This window comes from Zonotrichia leucophrys, chromosome 1A, assembly GCF_028769735.1.
Source record: "Zonotrichia leucophrys gambelii isolate GWCS_2022_RI chromosome 1A, RI_Zleu_2.0, whole genome shotgun sequence".
In the NCBI taxonomy this organism is placed as follows: Eukaryota; Metazoa; Chordata; class Aves; order Passeriformes; family Passerellidae; genus Zonotrichia; species Zonotrichia leucophrys.
This window is the reverse complement of record NC_088170.1, coordinates 261,988-279,001: the sequence shown is the minus strand read 5'-3', so window position 1 is coordinate 279,001 and position 17,014 is coordinate 261,988. Positions and strand designations below refer to the sequence as shown.

General features: G+C 45.2%; 1 protein-coding gene across 25 annotated transcripts in view; it reads left to right on the top strand.

The window, feature by feature from the left end:
• The first annotated feature begins 4,986 nt into the window (after positions 1–4,986).
• The window catches only part of C2CD5 (C2 calcium dependent domain containing 5), a 53,607-nt gene continuing 41,579 nt past the window's right edge, over positions 4,987–17,014 (top strand). For 6 of the 25 annotated variants that reach the window (XM_064734368.1, XM_064734333.1, XM_064734316.1 and 3 more), the window contains exons 1-7: positions 4,992–5,146; positions 8,356–8,442; positions 10,170–10,341; positions 12,304–12,399; positions 12,855–13,010; positions 13,761–13,959; positions 15,419–15,543. In XM_064734368.1, the coding sequence (XP_064590438.1) occupies positions 5,057–5,146; positions 8,356–8,442; positions 10,170–10,341; positions 12,304–12,399; positions 12,855–13,010; positions 13,761–13,959; positions 15,419–15,543 (925 nt within the window). In that variant the 5' untranslated portion in view covers positions 4,992–5,056. Of the gene's footprint in view, positions 5,147–8,355; positions 8,443–10,169; positions 10,342–12,303; positions 12,400–12,854; positions 13,011–13,760; positions 13,960–15,418; positions 15,544–16,454; positions 16,607–17,014 lie in introns of all 25 variants that reach the window. The other 19 variants (XM_064734176.1, XM_064734194.1, XM_064734186.1 and 16 more) reach the window with 9 other exon arrangements.

The window sequence follows — 17,014 nt, the reverse complement described above, 5'->3', positions numbered from 1 at the left end:
AAAGTCAGGTATCACATCTCATTTTCTCCTTGTTATGAAAAAACACCTTTTCGTATTTTCTGTGGAGTTCTGAGCATGTACACACTATAGCTTCAGTGTCCAGTATATCCATTATGTTTGCCTAGAACCAATGGAGTTTAATGCTCTTTTGGAAGCCCCAGGTAATTTATAAATTCTAGGGGTCTGAGTACACTTTAGCAGTCCCTGCTGGCCCTAGGGAACTGGAATGCCATTGGTAGGAAAGGTGGGAAGTAACATGCTAATTTATGGAAAACCAGTATAGAAAATCTGCCAGCATAGAAAATCCTCAGCCCCAAGGAAGGTCTAATACACCAAACAGGTTTCTCACTTCATTAAATCATATCTAATTCATCTTTCCAAGTGCCTGAAAACCAGATTGGAACTGGCTCTTCAAAGCAGGCATTTTCTGATTTCTAGTCCTTCAACTAACAGAATCTTCCATCGAAAAAGCTGGATCCTCAGAAATTTTTCAAGAAAGAAATATGCATTCCATTAATCCCAGACAAAAGGAGATGTTCACTAGGCAACATCTGTGAAGCCAGTTAGCAAAAGCAGCAGATAAACACAAATTTTGCCAGAAATAAAGAACACATGACAAAGTTTACTTTAATGTTGTTTTTACTTGTTTGAAGTCAAGAATTTATTCTATATTCCCTTATTTTGGGCACAACAACAGTGTGCCAGAAATGAAAAGATGGCAACCAGCGCTGTACCTAACACGGACAACAGGGAATGTTGGGGTTTTAGTGGTCCCACCTGCTGGCAGTTGTTTACTGAAACAGGGAAGTTCAGAAGGAGTGTAGTGGATCGGTGGCCCCATTTTTGGGGTGAAGCCGTGCTGAGGACGCACCACCCACACCACACGCAGTTCTGGTGGATTATTTAACGCTGGTTTAACTTGCTGCCAGGGCCCAAATGCCCCCAAACACCTACAGGGTGTATTGGATGTGCTGCTGCCTCACACTCCTCAGTCCATGTGCTGTGGGACTGCCCGATTATGAGAGCCAGAACAAGGTTTAAGCAGGTGAGATCAGGGGATTCCGCTCAAAAGGTCATTTCTAAACTAAACCCTTCACATCAGTAGCATGTGTTCTGCTCCTGACTTCCTTCCTGGGTCTTCGCTCTTCGCAGCTGTCCTGGCACCGGGGTTTGGGACTTTTCCTTTCGTTTCTTTCTCTCACGGAACTCTGCTCCGTCCGTCGCTAAGGTCGAACCCACAACGAGCGATACGAGCGATAGTGCAGAGAGACGAAAGGAGCGGCCACGGGATAGGGGCGGCTGGCTGGGAACTCACCTGGGGGACGGACAGACGGACAGACTGCGGGATTCGGGCTGGGGATTTGGGCTGGGTGCAGGTTCCTGCTGCCTTCTCCCGCGGGAGGGGAGCTGTGCCTGTGGCGAGGCTGTTGCCCTGGAACCCGATTCACACCACCTCTCTAAAGAAGGACCCTTCACCATCTGCTCGGGTGTCTCAGGGAGAGCCCCGGTCCCTTGCCCCCTCTATGGGAGCCTCTCCTCTCCCGGGAGCCGCTGCCCAGCCCCGCCGGTTCTCTCCCCGTGTCCGGTTTTCCTACACCGTACCCACGCACCCCCGCAGCTCCGGTCACAGCTGCCGTGTTTCTGCTGCCTCTCGCCTTCTGCCCGGAGAGCCCGGCCCGCCGTTCCGGTGCTCCCGCTGCAGCCATCCCGTCCCTCTGTCCGTCCCTGCGGACGCCGCCGGTGGCACAGCGCCGCCTGGTGGCGCGGGGCAGCAGCGCAGCCGAGCCCGCAGCGCCCCTGGCGGCGGCGGCCGGAGCTGCAGCCGGGCCGGGTCTGGGCCGTGCCGTGCCCGCCGGGGTGCCGCGCTTCTCTGCCCGGCTACACCGCACACACCGGCAAAAAACCCCCGGCCTCTCCCCAGGGCTCTGCCCGAAAGCGCCCTCATTTAAAGTTAGAATATTCCGAGGGAAGGGGGTCACATTCTGCATTCCCGCCTTCCTTGGCACACACCTGTCTTTCGAAGCAAGGCACCTGCATTAGGAGTAGTCTCAGAATCACAGAATCGTTTAGGTTGGAAAAGACCTCCAAGACTGAGTCAAACCCTGGACCATCACCACCTTGTTAATTAGACTAGAGTGCTGAGTGCCACATCTGTGACAATGTTCACAGGAATCCAAAGATGAAAGAAGAAACAAAGATCTGACTCTGTGTTTCAGAAGGCTTGATTTATTATGATATATATATTACACTAAAACTATACTAAAAGAATAAAAAAAATTCATCAAAAAGCTAGCTAAGAATAAAATAAAAAAATAATAATAACAAAAACTTGTGGCTCAGAGAGTCTGAGCCAGCTGACTGTGATTAGCTATTAATTAGAAACAGCTACATGAGACTAATCAGAACTCTACCTGTTGCATTCCACAGCTGCAAATAATCATTATTTACATTTTGCTCCTGAAGCCTCTCAGCTTCTCAGGAAGAAAAATCTTAAAGAAAAGATTTTTCATAAAAGAGGTCTGTGACATCACCTCAAGCACCTGCAGGGATGGAGACTCCATCCCTTCGCTGGGCAGCCATTCCAGTGTTTGACCGCCCTTTCCATGAAGAAATGCCCAACCTGAGCCTCTCTGGCACAGCCTGAGGCCGTTTCCCCCTGTCCTGTCCCTGATCCCACCTGTCTGTCCCTCCTGCCAGGAGCTGTGCAGAGCCACAGGGTCCCTCTGAGCCTCCTTTCCCCCAGTTAACCCCCCCAGTTCCCAGTGATATGATTTGTTTGGGGTATCACACTCCAGCCCACAACATTATTTAGTCTTTTTGTAAGATTAGAAAGAAGGGGAAACAATCCCGGCAGATTTGGCTCAACACCTGAGGGGCGCTCAGGCAGAGCACAAGGGCTCCTTTCTGCTCCTCTGCTGAGCCGCCCAGCGGCACAGCCACAGCCCCAGGGCTCGTGGAGAAAACGCCAATCACTTGTTTTTAATTTTTTAAAAAAATTAATAGTAATAAAATGGTTAAAAAAATAGTAACACAATCAGAGTAATAACAATTTGGACAATATGAGATAATAGAGACAAAGGGTTACTATACCTCCTGGTATATATTTTTCTGGGCAGCATGAACCCAAAAAAGGACCCACGTTAACACAGGATTAACCCTTAAAAGCAACAGCCTGTTGCATATTCATACACCTCATCCATGATGCATAAGTTCCATTCAAACACAGGATTCTGTCTGGTCAGTGTCAACTTCTTACTCTGAACCCTAACAGCGCCTTCGAGGCGGGAAGAAGTTCGTTTCTCCTGATAATGGAGCAATAAATTCTCCTTCTCTGAAAGATTCAGGTGTCCTGTGGCTGCTATATCGCTGCCAGTCCTTTCTTTAAAAAAGTATCCTACATAGCATCGTTTCTATTTTAACCATTTTTACAACCTAAAACTATATTTAATACAGCACTTAAAAGAATTAATACAGCATCACTTTCTAACACAACACATTTAACATTCATTTTAGCATTTGCGAAAAGCCAATCATAAAATAGATGCATTTTTCACAGGTCTGACACAGCCCGGTTCCCCCATCCCACCTGCAGGAGCACCCTGCCCTGCTCCGTGCCAAGCTCCCGCAGTGCTGGTGCCCGAACAAAGGGCTTTTTCAGGCATCACAAAGTTACAGCCTGCCTGCAGGAACCGTACCAAATCCTCCTTTTCTGATGGCTAAACCCCACCTAATCTAGCCGTAATCCCGCAAATACCGTAAATGTTTGTGTTTCGGTTAAGAAAACAAAACAAAGCGATCCCACGGGCGGCCGGGGGGGTCGGGGTGCTGCTTTTGGAGCCTTTACAGGAGATTCCCACAGAATGCCTGGGGATGCACGCGTGCTCCCGGCTCCCTTTGAACTGGAATTCATGGGAGCAGCTCCAGCTACACAAGGCGAGGGACGAGATGGGGGATTCAGGCTGCAGGTTGGGGCACGCAGGGTGCGGGACGGGGCGCATACGGTGCGGGTTGTGGGGTCCGGTCCGCTCCTGTGCCGCCATCGATAGCTCAGCACTCTACCGGTGCCCGCCGCGTGCCCATCGAGCAGCCGGAGCTCAGCACGGCCCCGAGGCCGCGGGCGCCATCTTGGAGCCGGGCAGGGCGGCCCCGCGGGTTTAATAAAGCCGGGTTTAGGGGCCGGGCCTGCCCACGGACAGCCTCAAATACCGGCACGGGTGGGCGAGGGAGCTCCTAGAGAGCGGCTTTGCGGGGAGAGAGCTGCGAGTGATGCTGGGGCACGAGCTAAGCACGGTAATCAGTCTGTCCTTAGCTGGGAGCGCTGGTGGTGTCTGGGGTGCGGCCGGCAGGTGAGGGCGGAACCATCCTGCGCCTCATCCCCGGCTAAGGCACACCTGCAGGGCTCCCCGGTAAGGAGGGACAAAGAGCTGCTGGAGAGGGCCACGGGAATGATGAGGGCTCTGGAGCATCACTAAGGAGAAAGGACTGGGAGCTGGGCCTGTTTACTGCGGAGAAGACTGAGAGGGGATCCCGTCAATGCATGTAAATATCTCAGATGGGTTTCAAGAGGACAGGGCCAGACTTGTCAAGGGCGCCAGTGGTAGAACAAGGAAGTGAAGCACTAGGAGTTCAGCACTGGCCATGAAGCGAAGCACAAGTTTAATCTCAACATGAGGAAGCGCCTCCTTATGCTGAGGGTGGCAGAGCCCTGGAACAGCTGCCCATCGCGGAGTCTCCCTGTCCGCAGGAAGCCCTCTAAGCCCGTTTCCCTGTTCCCTGCTCAGGGTGGCCGTGCCCCGGCAGGGGGCTTGCCTTGGGTGCTCCCCGGAGCTCCCTTCCCGGCCCGGTGGTGCCCGGTTCCGGGGCTCCTGTCCCGAGCTCCCTTCCAATTCCCGGTTCCGGGGCTCCGCTCCCTCTCCCGCTCCCGCCGGCCGGGGCGGCGCGGCCCCGCGCATGCGCAGCGGCGGCCGGCGCTCCATGGCACAGGCGCGGTGGCGCTGCCGCTGCGGCCGCGGGAGGAGGAGGAGGAGGCGGCGAGGGGGGGCGCGGCGGGAGGAAGATGCCGGGGAAGCTGAAGGTCAAGATCGTGGCGGGGCGCCATTTGCCGGTGATGGACCGCGCCAGCGACCTCACCGACGCCTTCGTGGAGGTTGGTGGCGGGGCACGGCGGGCCGGGCCCGCGCGGCGAGGCACCTGCCGGGCCCGAACGGCGCTCCGGGAAGCGGAGCGGGGCTGTGGGGCACGGGCGGGAGCCGCTCCGGGAGGGGGGATCACACATGGGAACGGGCTGCCCGGAGCCGGGGCCGCTCCGGGAGGGGGATCAGACATAGGAACGGGCTGCTAGGGGCAGGAGCCGGCCCTGGAGGAGCCCGGGACTCGGTGCCCGTGGTGCTCGGTCACAGCTCGGGCTCGGTGATCCCACAGGGCATTTCCAGCCCAGCCGGGTCTCTGATCAGACAGACGTGTTGCAAGGAGGATGGCCAAGTAACACAACCATCTTTGAAACAGTTGTGTTGCTGAGTATATGACTAACCAATGCTTTACTTGTACAGGCTTTACTTTTAAGGCCAATGTTCGTCTTGCCTTTTAAAACATTTGAAATACTAAAATGTTTTTAAAGGGGGCTTTTCGTCAACAGATACTAATGTTTGTGTGCTTAAGTCACTTTGTTGCCCCCAGAGTATCTAGCTTTAACCTTCTTTGCAGTCACGTAGTTTGCAGGCAATATGTAGGGTCTTACTAGGAAGGGATTGTGAAATAAGCTGAAGTGCAAAGTGGAATTATTGAAGGCCCAGTTTGGATGGGGCTCTGAGCCATGTGCTCCAATGGGTGACATCCCTGCCCGTGGCAGGAGGAATGGGATGGACTTTGGGGTCCCTTCCAATCCAAGCCTTTTTATTGTTTCTGTTACATGATCCTTATGTTTTTTGATTCATTTTTTCCCAGTATGAATGACTTAGAACATTTCAGAAGCATTCCATAGGTTTGGGACTCATACTCTGGGAAAAATCAGAGGTGTGCTCTGGAAATGCATGTCTTGTACCCCAAATACTGATTGAAGTGTATCACAAATGAGTGGTTGAAGTTGGCACAATACTAGAATTAAATAGGAAGACAGAATGCCTTTCTGGACCTGTATACACTGGGAAATATGATAATATTAATATAAAAATAAAATTGGCATATATAAGTCCTGATTTAATTTGGTGCTTAAAAATTGGTTGCTGTTAGACTTCAAGGACATTGCTTAATGGGAGAGTAAGCTGCTGGTCGAGTGAAGATGTCTTCCAGCATTTCAGTGGAGCAGAAATAGTACATAGTTTTGTTTTATTAAATGGAACTTAGTCTTTCACTGTTTTGTCAGCTGTTGCACTGGTCAGGTTTTAATTTTTAAAAGCTTCTCTTGCAGGCTGCCCGTTAATCCAGTCTGAAATTACAACAACTCTGATGCTTGCTACTAGGAGACGGGGGAAACAGGACTAGCAAATGCAGTTCACTGAGTTTCATTGGCCTGGTTTTACTCTGTGTCAGGAGAAACAGCTCTCCTCCTCTGTGGGACACTTGTTCCCAGCCCTACTGTGGTGTAGCAAAGCAGATTCTTGAAATTATATAGTAAAATACTAGCGTAGCAAAGAAGGAAAAGGAACATTTTCATCAAGATCAGTTTAGCTGGGTTGCCCTGCAGTTCCATGGGTGTCTTGGCACAAAGAAGGGTGTAGAAATACCCAGGTGAGGGCCTTGCTTTCAGGATTGTTAGTTAGGATTGGTGTGAAGGAACCTCCCTTTGCCTCTATGGAGTAGGCAATGCAGCAGGTGAGATTTATTGCAAAATAAGTTGAGATTGAAACTCTTGTTTCATTTTTCTGTGTGAGATTGTTGAAAAGCTACAGTGTGCTTTTCCTTAAATAAAAATGAAAAGCAGATGTTAAGGTTCTAGTTCTTTACTAACCTTACATTTCCTTGTTAAATATTGCAATGTAAACTTAGAACTGGAAAAGAAAATGAGAAGAGACCTCAGAGCTCTTACGTGGCTCAGGGCATGCAAAACTTGGGCTTCACTAGTGTGAGCACAGTGATCCTTGTCCCAGCTCAGAATATTTTGTTACAATTTCTTCCATGATGTGCTTTTAACGTTGCACAGTGGGCAGCAGGGTGCTGTTTTATTATCTGTATCAGCTTCCATGACCTGGCTGGAGCACGGGGGAAATTCAGTTATGACTGCCTGGGGCTCTGAGGGAACTGATTTACTCCCGAGATAACGCCTTGAAATAGGCAGGGTGGAGCTCAGGGTGTTGGAGCTGGCAGCCTGGAGCCAGGGCTGCCATCCCTGATTGCCCTGAGCAAGTGCCGAGTCCCTCCAGCGCGGGGAGAGGCCCCTGAGCAGGATGAGCGCCGGTGCTGAAACAGGCGGGCACTTCACACTGTCCTGAGCAAAGTCACCGCAGCGCTCTCATCCCGGCCTCCGTTTCCTTAACAAAGTGTCTTTGGCCTTGTCAGTGATAAAAGCTGTCAAAACCAATAGCTCCAGCATTTCTTTCCATCTGCCTAGTCACTATTTTCCTTAAGAATCTTGAATAAATTTAAAAATGTAACTTGGAGTATTTGTAAGTACCCAGTATGAGGTGCAGTGCTCATTTCTTTGAGAAGCAGCATTCAGAGAACTGCAGGTGTTTGGGAATGGTTTGCAATGAGAGCTGCAGCGAAATAAAGGCTCTTCCATGTGCTGTGTGGCTTCCTGATGTATGGAGCATCACAGAAATTCAGTTTCACTTTAAAAAAGGAAACAAGAAGCCCCCACAAAACCCAAATGGGCTTAGCCTGAAATAGATGCCTGTGGAGACCATATGGGTACTGCTGAAATGAGTTATTATGTGGTTGAAGGGGAAATAAGAGATAAGAGCGTGGAAAATACTCAATTTTTAGTAGTCCTCTCTCTGTATAGATCAAATCCATTTTGTCTTTATGTTTATTTCATCAATTGTCTGTGAAGCTGATTGAGAAATCCTAGAGAAAAGAGTAATAAACTATCAGTGTTTAGAATATTTTTCCTTGTGGAAGGCAAGGAGAGTATGTAAAGTGACTTTGAATAGCCAAAATAAGAGATATTTTTGCCTCTGAAATGATTGAGGAGGAAAAGAAACAATTTTAGTAGTATGACAGGATGAGAGAGAGATTGATTGAAAATGTCATTGACACGTGGATACTGATATATATAAACTGAATTTAAAAGCCACTCAGTGAAAAGAAAATGATTTGTTGAAATTTGTATTTGAAATTACTTGTATATGTCAATTAAATGAGTTCCAAAATCTTTTTATTAATATTTGTAATAGCTAATTGAATGTTTTTGTTTTTTAGGTGAAATTTGGAAATACAACATTTAAGACAGATGTGTATCCCAAATCACTTAATCCTCAGTGGAATTCTGAGTGGTTCAAATTTGAAGTAAGTATTTTTTAAGAGTTGGCCTGTAACTGTATAACTGTATAGACACTCTGGTTTAGCTGCCTTAATGAAATAATTGCGTTTCCAGCAGAGAGTGAGCACTGAAGTGTGTTTGTGTTTGCACGCACAAACCTTTGCAGCAAACCCTGCTCCAGCCAGACCCTGTTTGCCAAGGGCGTCTCCGTGGCTTTGTAGGAGTGCTTGGGAAGATAAAAGCTTGCCAGGCTGGATCCAACTGAGTGTTGTTCTGTGCCTGTCTGTGAGGGTGGGGAAGGGCAGCAGGGGAAAGGCCTTTTCAGTACAGTTATCAGTACAAGTCTGTAAATAAACACTGAGATATGAAAGTACAGCTGTTCTTGGGGGCTCCTTTTAATTTTGAGCAAGGGAAGGTAATTGGTGTTTGGAGTCCTACGTTTGGTGGCAAGGATAATGCAGAGGAGAAAATGGAAAATTCCTCTGTGAAGATGACAAAATAAAGAGCTTGGACAACAATTGCTGGACACTCTCTCTTCTCGTTTCCTTATGTAATAATGAGGGCACGCAGCATTTTCCTGTAATTGCTTGTTGCTTTTCAGGATCTGATTTGTTGGTGTCCTTTGTCATGATGCCCTGAACAATGTTTACATGTTTCTTTCATTTTTTTACTACTTAAAACATGAGGATTATTTTAGAATAAATTAATTATTGCAACACTTGAATGTGTAGTTCTGGTTCATTTACCGTGCACTAAGGCAATATCACAATTCTGCAAACAGATGAGTCATCCCATTGCAGCTAGCAAACTTAATTCTTGGTTTGTGACATTGAACACAAAAATTTGTTAAATGGCTGTCTTTGTGCTAAGAGAAAACAGTCATTATCCATGTAGATGGATTATTGCATTTGTTTAGGAAACTGCATGTGTAGAATTACTGAACTCTTACTGCAGGCTGTGTAAAATATCTGCTGTTAAGCCACTGACCAGTGGTGGGAACACCATAAACTTCAGAGCATAATAGTCCTCTGAGGTATTTTATCTTAAATTTTCTTCCTTTCTTTTCCTATTTATTTTATTTGTCTATCAATATGTATTATGGAGATAGGTGGACAGTTTTTTAAGTGCAACTTAAAATATTGTGGAATTTTAAAATGAGTATTCTCTGTAATGATGCTTTTCTGTTCCTGCGCCAGCGATAGCTCAGTTTCCAGGATCTCACCGGTCTCTGAAGGCTAAAACCAAAATGAGTGAGAATGCTGTTTCCCTTAGGAAGCTGGCATTACAGATCTATCTGTGTCACTGTTCATTACTCACTCTCTCCTCTGCGTTTGTTTTGCAGCGTTTCCCTGCACATTTTGCAATTCTCAGGTTAATGTTTGTGCTGCAGGTGGATGATGAGGCGCTGCAGGACGAGCCCCTGCAGCGGTGTTTCCCTGCACATCTTGCAATATTCAGGTTTCTGTTAATGTTTGTGTGGCAGGTGGATGATGAGCTGCAGGACGAGCCCCTGCAGCGGTGTTTCCCTGCACATTTTGCAATTCTCAGGTTTCTGTTAATGTTTGTGTGGCAGGTGGATGATGAGGAGCTGCAGGACGAGCCCCTGCAGCAGTGTTTCCCTGCACATTTTGCAATTCTCAGGTTTCTGTTAATGTTTGTGTGGCAGGTGCAGGATGAGCCCCTGCAGGATAAGCCCCTGCAGCAGTGTTTCCCTGCACATTTTGCAATTCTCAGGTTAATGTTTGTGCTGCAGGTGGATGATGAGGAGCTGCAGGACGAGCCCCTGCAGATCACAGTCCTGGACCACGACACGTACAGTGCCAACGATGCCATTGGCAAGGTGTACATAGACATCGACCCTCTGCTCTACAGCGAGGCTGCCACGGTCATTTCAGGCTGGTTTCCAATTTATGATACCATTCATGGTAAGCTTTGCTCATTTAAAACAGGCTTCTTTGGAATCTAATCTGCTTCGTGCAATCTCATAAGCTGTGTTCAGAAATTGTAATAACTTGAGCTTTGGAGTTGGAAAACTACTTTCCTGGCTTTTTTCCCCTGTATTTTCTGACACGAGAAAATTTCTGGCAGGGGAGTAAAGACTGCTGCTTGGCAGAATGCCTTCCACAGGACTTGTGACAAGTGGGGAAACATCTTCACTAGTTACTGCAGATTTCTGATTAAAAAAGACTCAGACATATTTGTCTAATTACCACATGTTTGCTAAACAAATGTAATTTTGCTAGGGTTACTTGAAGTGTGCCTTCCTGGGGTTTGGGATAAACTTTACTTGAGATGAAGGGACAAGGATGTGAGATATCTTCAGCAGGATGAAATCCCTTTTCCCTGCAGCAACTGCTCTCAGTACTGGTGGATTTCATCAGAATGTTTTGAAGGCACGAGAAAATAAAGGCAGTGATATTTTTGCTTTTGATTTGGATGGAACAGCTTTTGTATCAGAGTGCCAATGTCAATTTAGAGCAATGAACTTGCTGCTTGGATACCTTCGTGCAGAACATCTCCGTGGCTGCCATTGTCCCTCTCCTTCGTTATTCAGGGTGAATTAAATGACCTAATGATGTTCAAAGCTAATTATCAATCATTGTTGGGAAATAATTAATAGTGTTCACCAGATGCTTATCATAACTGATACACACTATTTTTTGCATTTAAACCAGTTATGTTGAGCAGAAATATTTTGCAAACACTGGGTTTTCAAATTACTTTTTTATCCTATGCACATTTTTCTATGACACATTTTCTTCTGGAGCTAAATTATGCAAACACTTGTTTCAGGATGTGTACAGCTGGTAGGTTAGAGAGTTAGATTTCTCTATATTTTTCCAGATATGTTGGTATTTCATGGCTTTTTTTTTATGTTAGTAAAATTATAATTCTTTCATTTTCATGCTCATAGCACTAGATTGTAATTATCTTGGTTCTTGGCAAACATTAATTGAGCTTCCTTAAAAAAGAATAAATATAATGTTCATAAGTTTGTATTAATTTTTTTTTCTTTCACCTCAACATGATTGTTTGTGAAAATGTATAACCCTGAGGCATTTTCTGTTACAATAACTGGAGGCTTCTTCCTGTTGGCATTTTGGAAGGGAGATGCAGCTGATTTTATTGCAGCAGTGTCTGAGCTGAACAACAAATCCAATGCTGCTGTTTGTGTCATGTGCTGGTGTGATAAAGGCTTCTGAAGACACGAGAGATCAGACTCATCAAGAAGTTTAGCCCTCAATATGTCAGAATCTGTAATGTGTGAAATGATTTTGTTACTGGGTAGGGAAAAGAAGAAAAAGCTCAGAACAGGAAAGCAGAGAAGTCAAAAAGGAATTGTTCTGTGTTAGAAAATATTCCATTTCTAGTAAGGTTTAATCATAGTTGAAAATTAACATTTGTCTAAAAGCAGTATAATACCTTATTTTTATGTATTTCTTGTCACAGTTAAAGTATTTTGCAAACATTTCCTGTGTTACTTTGTGCTTCTAGAAAGAACCATAAATATTTCTCCTTGGGCTGAACTTCAGAGGGGAGCTTAGCTGGAGTTCTGAAATTGTTTCAGGGAGGAGACTGAGCAGAGAGAGCCCCCTGCAGCAGAGGCCACTGCAGCATCAAGAGGCTGATGGCTTCTCTTTGCCCAGTGCCATCTTTCTTACAGAGTTCTGTTTGGTGCAGACAGGCATTTGGGGAGTGTTGCTTTCATTGTGCCACAGGCTGGGCAGAACTAGAAACTTCCTCTGAGCCTGTGTCTGTGCAGCAGACCTGAGGCAAGGCTATGGCTCCCTGCTCCTCTGGCATTAATTACTCATTTATAGATCTGGTTTTGTGTTGATGCAGTTACATTGTTATAACTTCTGGTGTTTCATGGCTTTTATTGATAGGTATACGTGGGGAGATCAACGTGGTGGTGAAAGTAGATCTCTTCAATGATTTAAACAGATTTAGGCAGTCATCCTGTGGCGTCAAATTCTTTTGCAGTAAGTAGAGGAAAAAAGTTTATTTGAACAAAAACTTTTTCCTTCCTTTTCTTTCCTTGCCTCTTCTGTCTCCCTTCCCATGGCAGAGAAGGGAGCTCATTGCATAAACCGAGTGCAGATAACATTAACGCAAATTGCGTTTCTTTTTTAACACATTTTTACTCTTCACGTTTCCAAACAATGTAAATAACTGATGGGATTTTTTAATGTCCAGAAGTTGCATTTCAATGCCTGTGGTGTTATTTTGGGTCCATGGCCTTTTAAAGAGGCCCAAAGTGAAAAGGTTCCATAAAGGTACGTGCTGTAACTGGTACACTGGACAGTTACCTTACCAGGGTGTGTCCACGTTTGCACAGAACATGGTCTGGATGAAATCCTTGTGATGTGTAGTGTGATGTTTCTGTTGCTGTGCCTGGCTCAGAGGCTGTCTCACCCCTTTGCTGTGTCTGAACCAGCCACATCCATCCCCAAGTGCTACCGGGCCGTGGTGATCCACGGCTTCGTGGAGGAGCTGGTGGTGAACGAGGACCCCGAGTACCAGTGGATCGACCGCATCCGCACGCCCCGCGCCTCCAACGAGGCCCGCCAGAGGCTCATCTCGCTCATGTCAGGTACTGCCCCTGCCCCTCAGCGTGCAGGGATCGTCTTCTCCTCCTCACTCATTGCCAAGGCAATCCAGCTACACAGAACCGTTCGTTTCTTACTTATGTCCTCCTAAAAAAGCATCAGCCGCAAACCAGTTTCTTACAGTCACGGCCTTTCAGTCCTTGTGTGCAGGTAATAGGAGTGGCAGCGTTTGGTTTGCAGTAGAGGGGCAAAAAGTAGGAAAAAAGTTGGAATATGCTTAAATGAATTGGTAAATGAAGAAATTATAGGTGCTTGTTCATAGAGATTTTAAAGATGTTGCATTGTTTTGAAGTATTATATATTACTATATACTATATATATTATTATATATAACATATATTATGTATTATTATTGTATTGAAGTATTAAGTATGAAGTATTTAGAAACTTACATGAGTTCCACAGTACATCTTGACCTCTCTCTGAATAAGTAGAAAAAAGGAAAAAAAAAAAAGCCTACTGGAAATAAAGACTAGTGGGAAAAACATCTGAAGTGACATGTTGCTTTGGCAGTCAGAGTGGATTTGGAGAGAAGAGCAAAAAGCTGTGTAAGGGATTGGTATCACACAGTGTTGTAGGGGACAGAAGTTGTGCTGGCTCCTCGGCCAGCCATGTAGGATTGGATTTATTACCTGTTCTACAGACTTGGCTGGCACTCCAAAAGCTGGGTCAAAGACCACAAAAGAGAATAAGAGTTCACTGCAACCCTGAGCGCTTTACCTTTTGTTTTGTAGGTGAATTGCAAAGGAAGATTGGCTTGAAGGTGCTTGAAATGAGAGGAAATGCTGTTGTTGGATATTTGCAGTGTTTTGATTTGGAGGGAGAGTCTGGACTCGTAGTGAGAGCCATAGGAACAGCCTGCACGTTGGATAAATTAAGTAACACATCAGCATTTTTACCTGCATGTAACTCCCCATCCAAAGAAATGAAGGAGTAAGTATAAATTAGTAGCTTGTAGGGAAACAAGTTTCACCTCTCTTCCTTTCATACTCATTCAGTTTTTCATAACCAGTGTGATTTCTTTTTTCCCCAGATTTTGTTTTTTCTTTTGTAGTTTTATTTGTCTGCAATAAGTTTTCTATTCCACAATTCTGAAATGTTTTAGGTTGGATGAGTTATTTCAGTAGAGGCTGGAGTGGTAGTTCTTACTTAAGATGACTTTCTTTGTACTTATGTAGCAATAGTACTACATGTCCTTGTGATCCACCAGTTTAACTCTAATTAATTCTGCTTTGATGCTGTGTTTGTGCAATGAACATTTCAGTGAGGACCTCTCACAAATACACTTTTGATTCAGGCTTAAAAGTTTATAAGTGTATAAGAGAAGATAAATGTTGAATTCTGATCATTCTGTCAGTGATTTAGACAGTGACCCCAAAGAGGTCTCATCTTTTATTGTGTGCTTTGCTTTTTACTGTTGTAAAACAAGGACTATGGCAAAACAGGTAGACAGTGAACTTGCAGAGAAATCTTTTTACTATGAGAATTAGAATTTTGTGATTTTTGTCATATGTACTGCAGCACCAAACAGTTCGAATGTTTTGATATGCATACAAATTAATAGAAATATACTTGCAGTCTTCTTTCAACTGTTGCTACATTTTTGCATGGATAAATTAGTTATTTTCTATTTGGTAGAGCAATGCAGGAAGAAAAAAACTGCACCAAGAAGTGTATTACATATCCTGTATTTCTAGATGTATTAATTGAAGTAACCATTTTCATTAACTTGAACTGTTCTCTCACTGCAAGAGAGGTGAGGCATTTTTGTTGTGCAGGCATCAATTGCTCTGCAAAATTTTGCAAAATATGAGCTGACTTTTAAAAATTACTGATTTCTATTTCACGGCATAGCTTGTTTGACTTGTCTTGATTTTAAAAGATTGCCTTTAAAAGAACTTCAGGGTACAGTGCAGCATAGAGCAACAACATGGTGTTTAAAAACATAAAAGGTAGACCTGGTAATTATCAACTTAAAAAGCACCCATAAATAAACCAGTGGCTTTCACTCTGCAGCAAAATGTGGAAATTCCACCTCCCAAATTATCCATGTTCAACTTGGTGATGGATATTGTCTCAGTTCAAAAAACAGGAATGTTTCTCTAAGGCAGCGAAATCAACTAATTTGACTCTTCTTATTCTTGGCTTTACTAACTCGATGGCCTGTTGCCAGAAATGAACGATGCAGTCACAAGCAAGTGCTTGAGCTGTTCCTTTCCCTCCTTTCATTTCCTCTGGACTCTTGCATGCTAGGAATTGCAATTCTTAGAGTCTGCTTAGAGTAAGAGATCTCCTGTGTCTAAACTTCCCTGAAAGCATTGGTAACATAACTCTGCAACCTGTTTGTGTGTATTGTTTTCTTTTCTCCCGCCCTGGCTGCAAACTCTCTCAGGTCTCCGCTGGTTCACGCGCCCAGCCATGGATGCCGCTCGACCCACAACAGCCCAATTCACACTGCTACTGGCTCACGGCTCACTCAGAACTTCTCTGTGTCTGTTCCCACTCTCATCTACACTGGTACGAGTCTGCTGACACTCGCAGCCGGGCAGCCGCAGGCACAGAGCCCCCAGGGCAGGCAGGCAGGGTAGGCAGGCACCGCCCTCTGCTCCCGCTTCCTCGGGACACGCCTGCTGCTCCCGGGGCGCTCAGCTCGTGGGAATGCAGGATGGGCTCTTGGACGTGCCTCGCGGTCTCTTCCACAAGGCCACACTCTTCACTTTCACACGCTCTTGCTTCTGGGAAATTACCTAAAACAGTAAGGTGATGTGACTGGGAAACGGTGATTTGAGCTCCTAATTGCTTTCAAACATCGTTCACATACAGTAGGCTTTGAAATGGTTCTAGGAAGGGTCTGTGCCATTTGTGGAAGAGATGGTTTTAGGGAGCAGGTAAGTCAAGCTGTGCATAAATGAACTGTTTGTCAATAGAGTTGTTCCCATAAAGATTCTCCTCTTTGCTCTGTTTTTAGCTGTGGCATGCTGCTGATGCTATAGGATAAGGAAACATATCTCTTTTTCTTTTACTTTACAATGCATATGTGTATATACATAAGTGTATAAATATGTATAAACACAGCTATAATTTGAAATCATTTTTCTTTATTGAACTAACTCAAAGCATTGTGTATTTGACCAGATTTTTAAGCCATAAACTTTTCAATTTTTTTATTTTGCATCTATATATTTTTTTTGTCACATCTCATGCCTTTCATTTGGCTTAATTGTTTCATTGTAGATGACGAGCATCTGTGTGTAGGATGCTGAGAGGGTAAAACAGCATTTCTTTGCCTCTGGCCTCATTCCCAGCCTCGCTCCTAAGGAATAGCTGCTGGCCCTGCCCCAGTCCCATCCTGGTGTTTGGATCATGCTGCTGTCAGCCAGGTCCTTTGGCACAGGATTACTGAATATGTTTCCACCTTCTTCTGGCAGGATTCCTTTCAATGAAGATCCCAATCCCAATACATATTCATCAGGACCCTCCACCCCTCTGAAAAACCAAACCTATTCCTTTTCACCTTCCAAGTCCTACAGTCGACAGTCCTCTTCTTCTGACACAGATTTGAGTTTGACACCCAAAACTGGTAAGGCACTTCCACCCACTTTTTGTTTAAGTTGTTTCTCTTTTTATATTTTCATTCAACCCCTTTTGCTTTTTGGCATTTAAGTTATCAAAATGATGTGAAAATTGGAGACCCCATGCAGCACACCTCAAGCTCTAAAGGTTTCTGCAGGGTCAAAATTTCAGTCCTGCCTGTATTTCCACTGTCCTGGATAACATGCAAATGGCTTTTGTAACACAACTGTGTTGTGTTGAAGTCGAAATAAAACATCTCAGAGCATTAAGGGAGTCCTAAGTAATTGCCTTTTCCTTATTTCCTCCATTTCATATCACAGACCATAGGAGTGTATTTCTCACCACCGTATGGTAAGGATGGTGTCACTAAAACCATGTAGCCTTCAAGCCTACGGTGTTGGGCCCTAAGCTAACT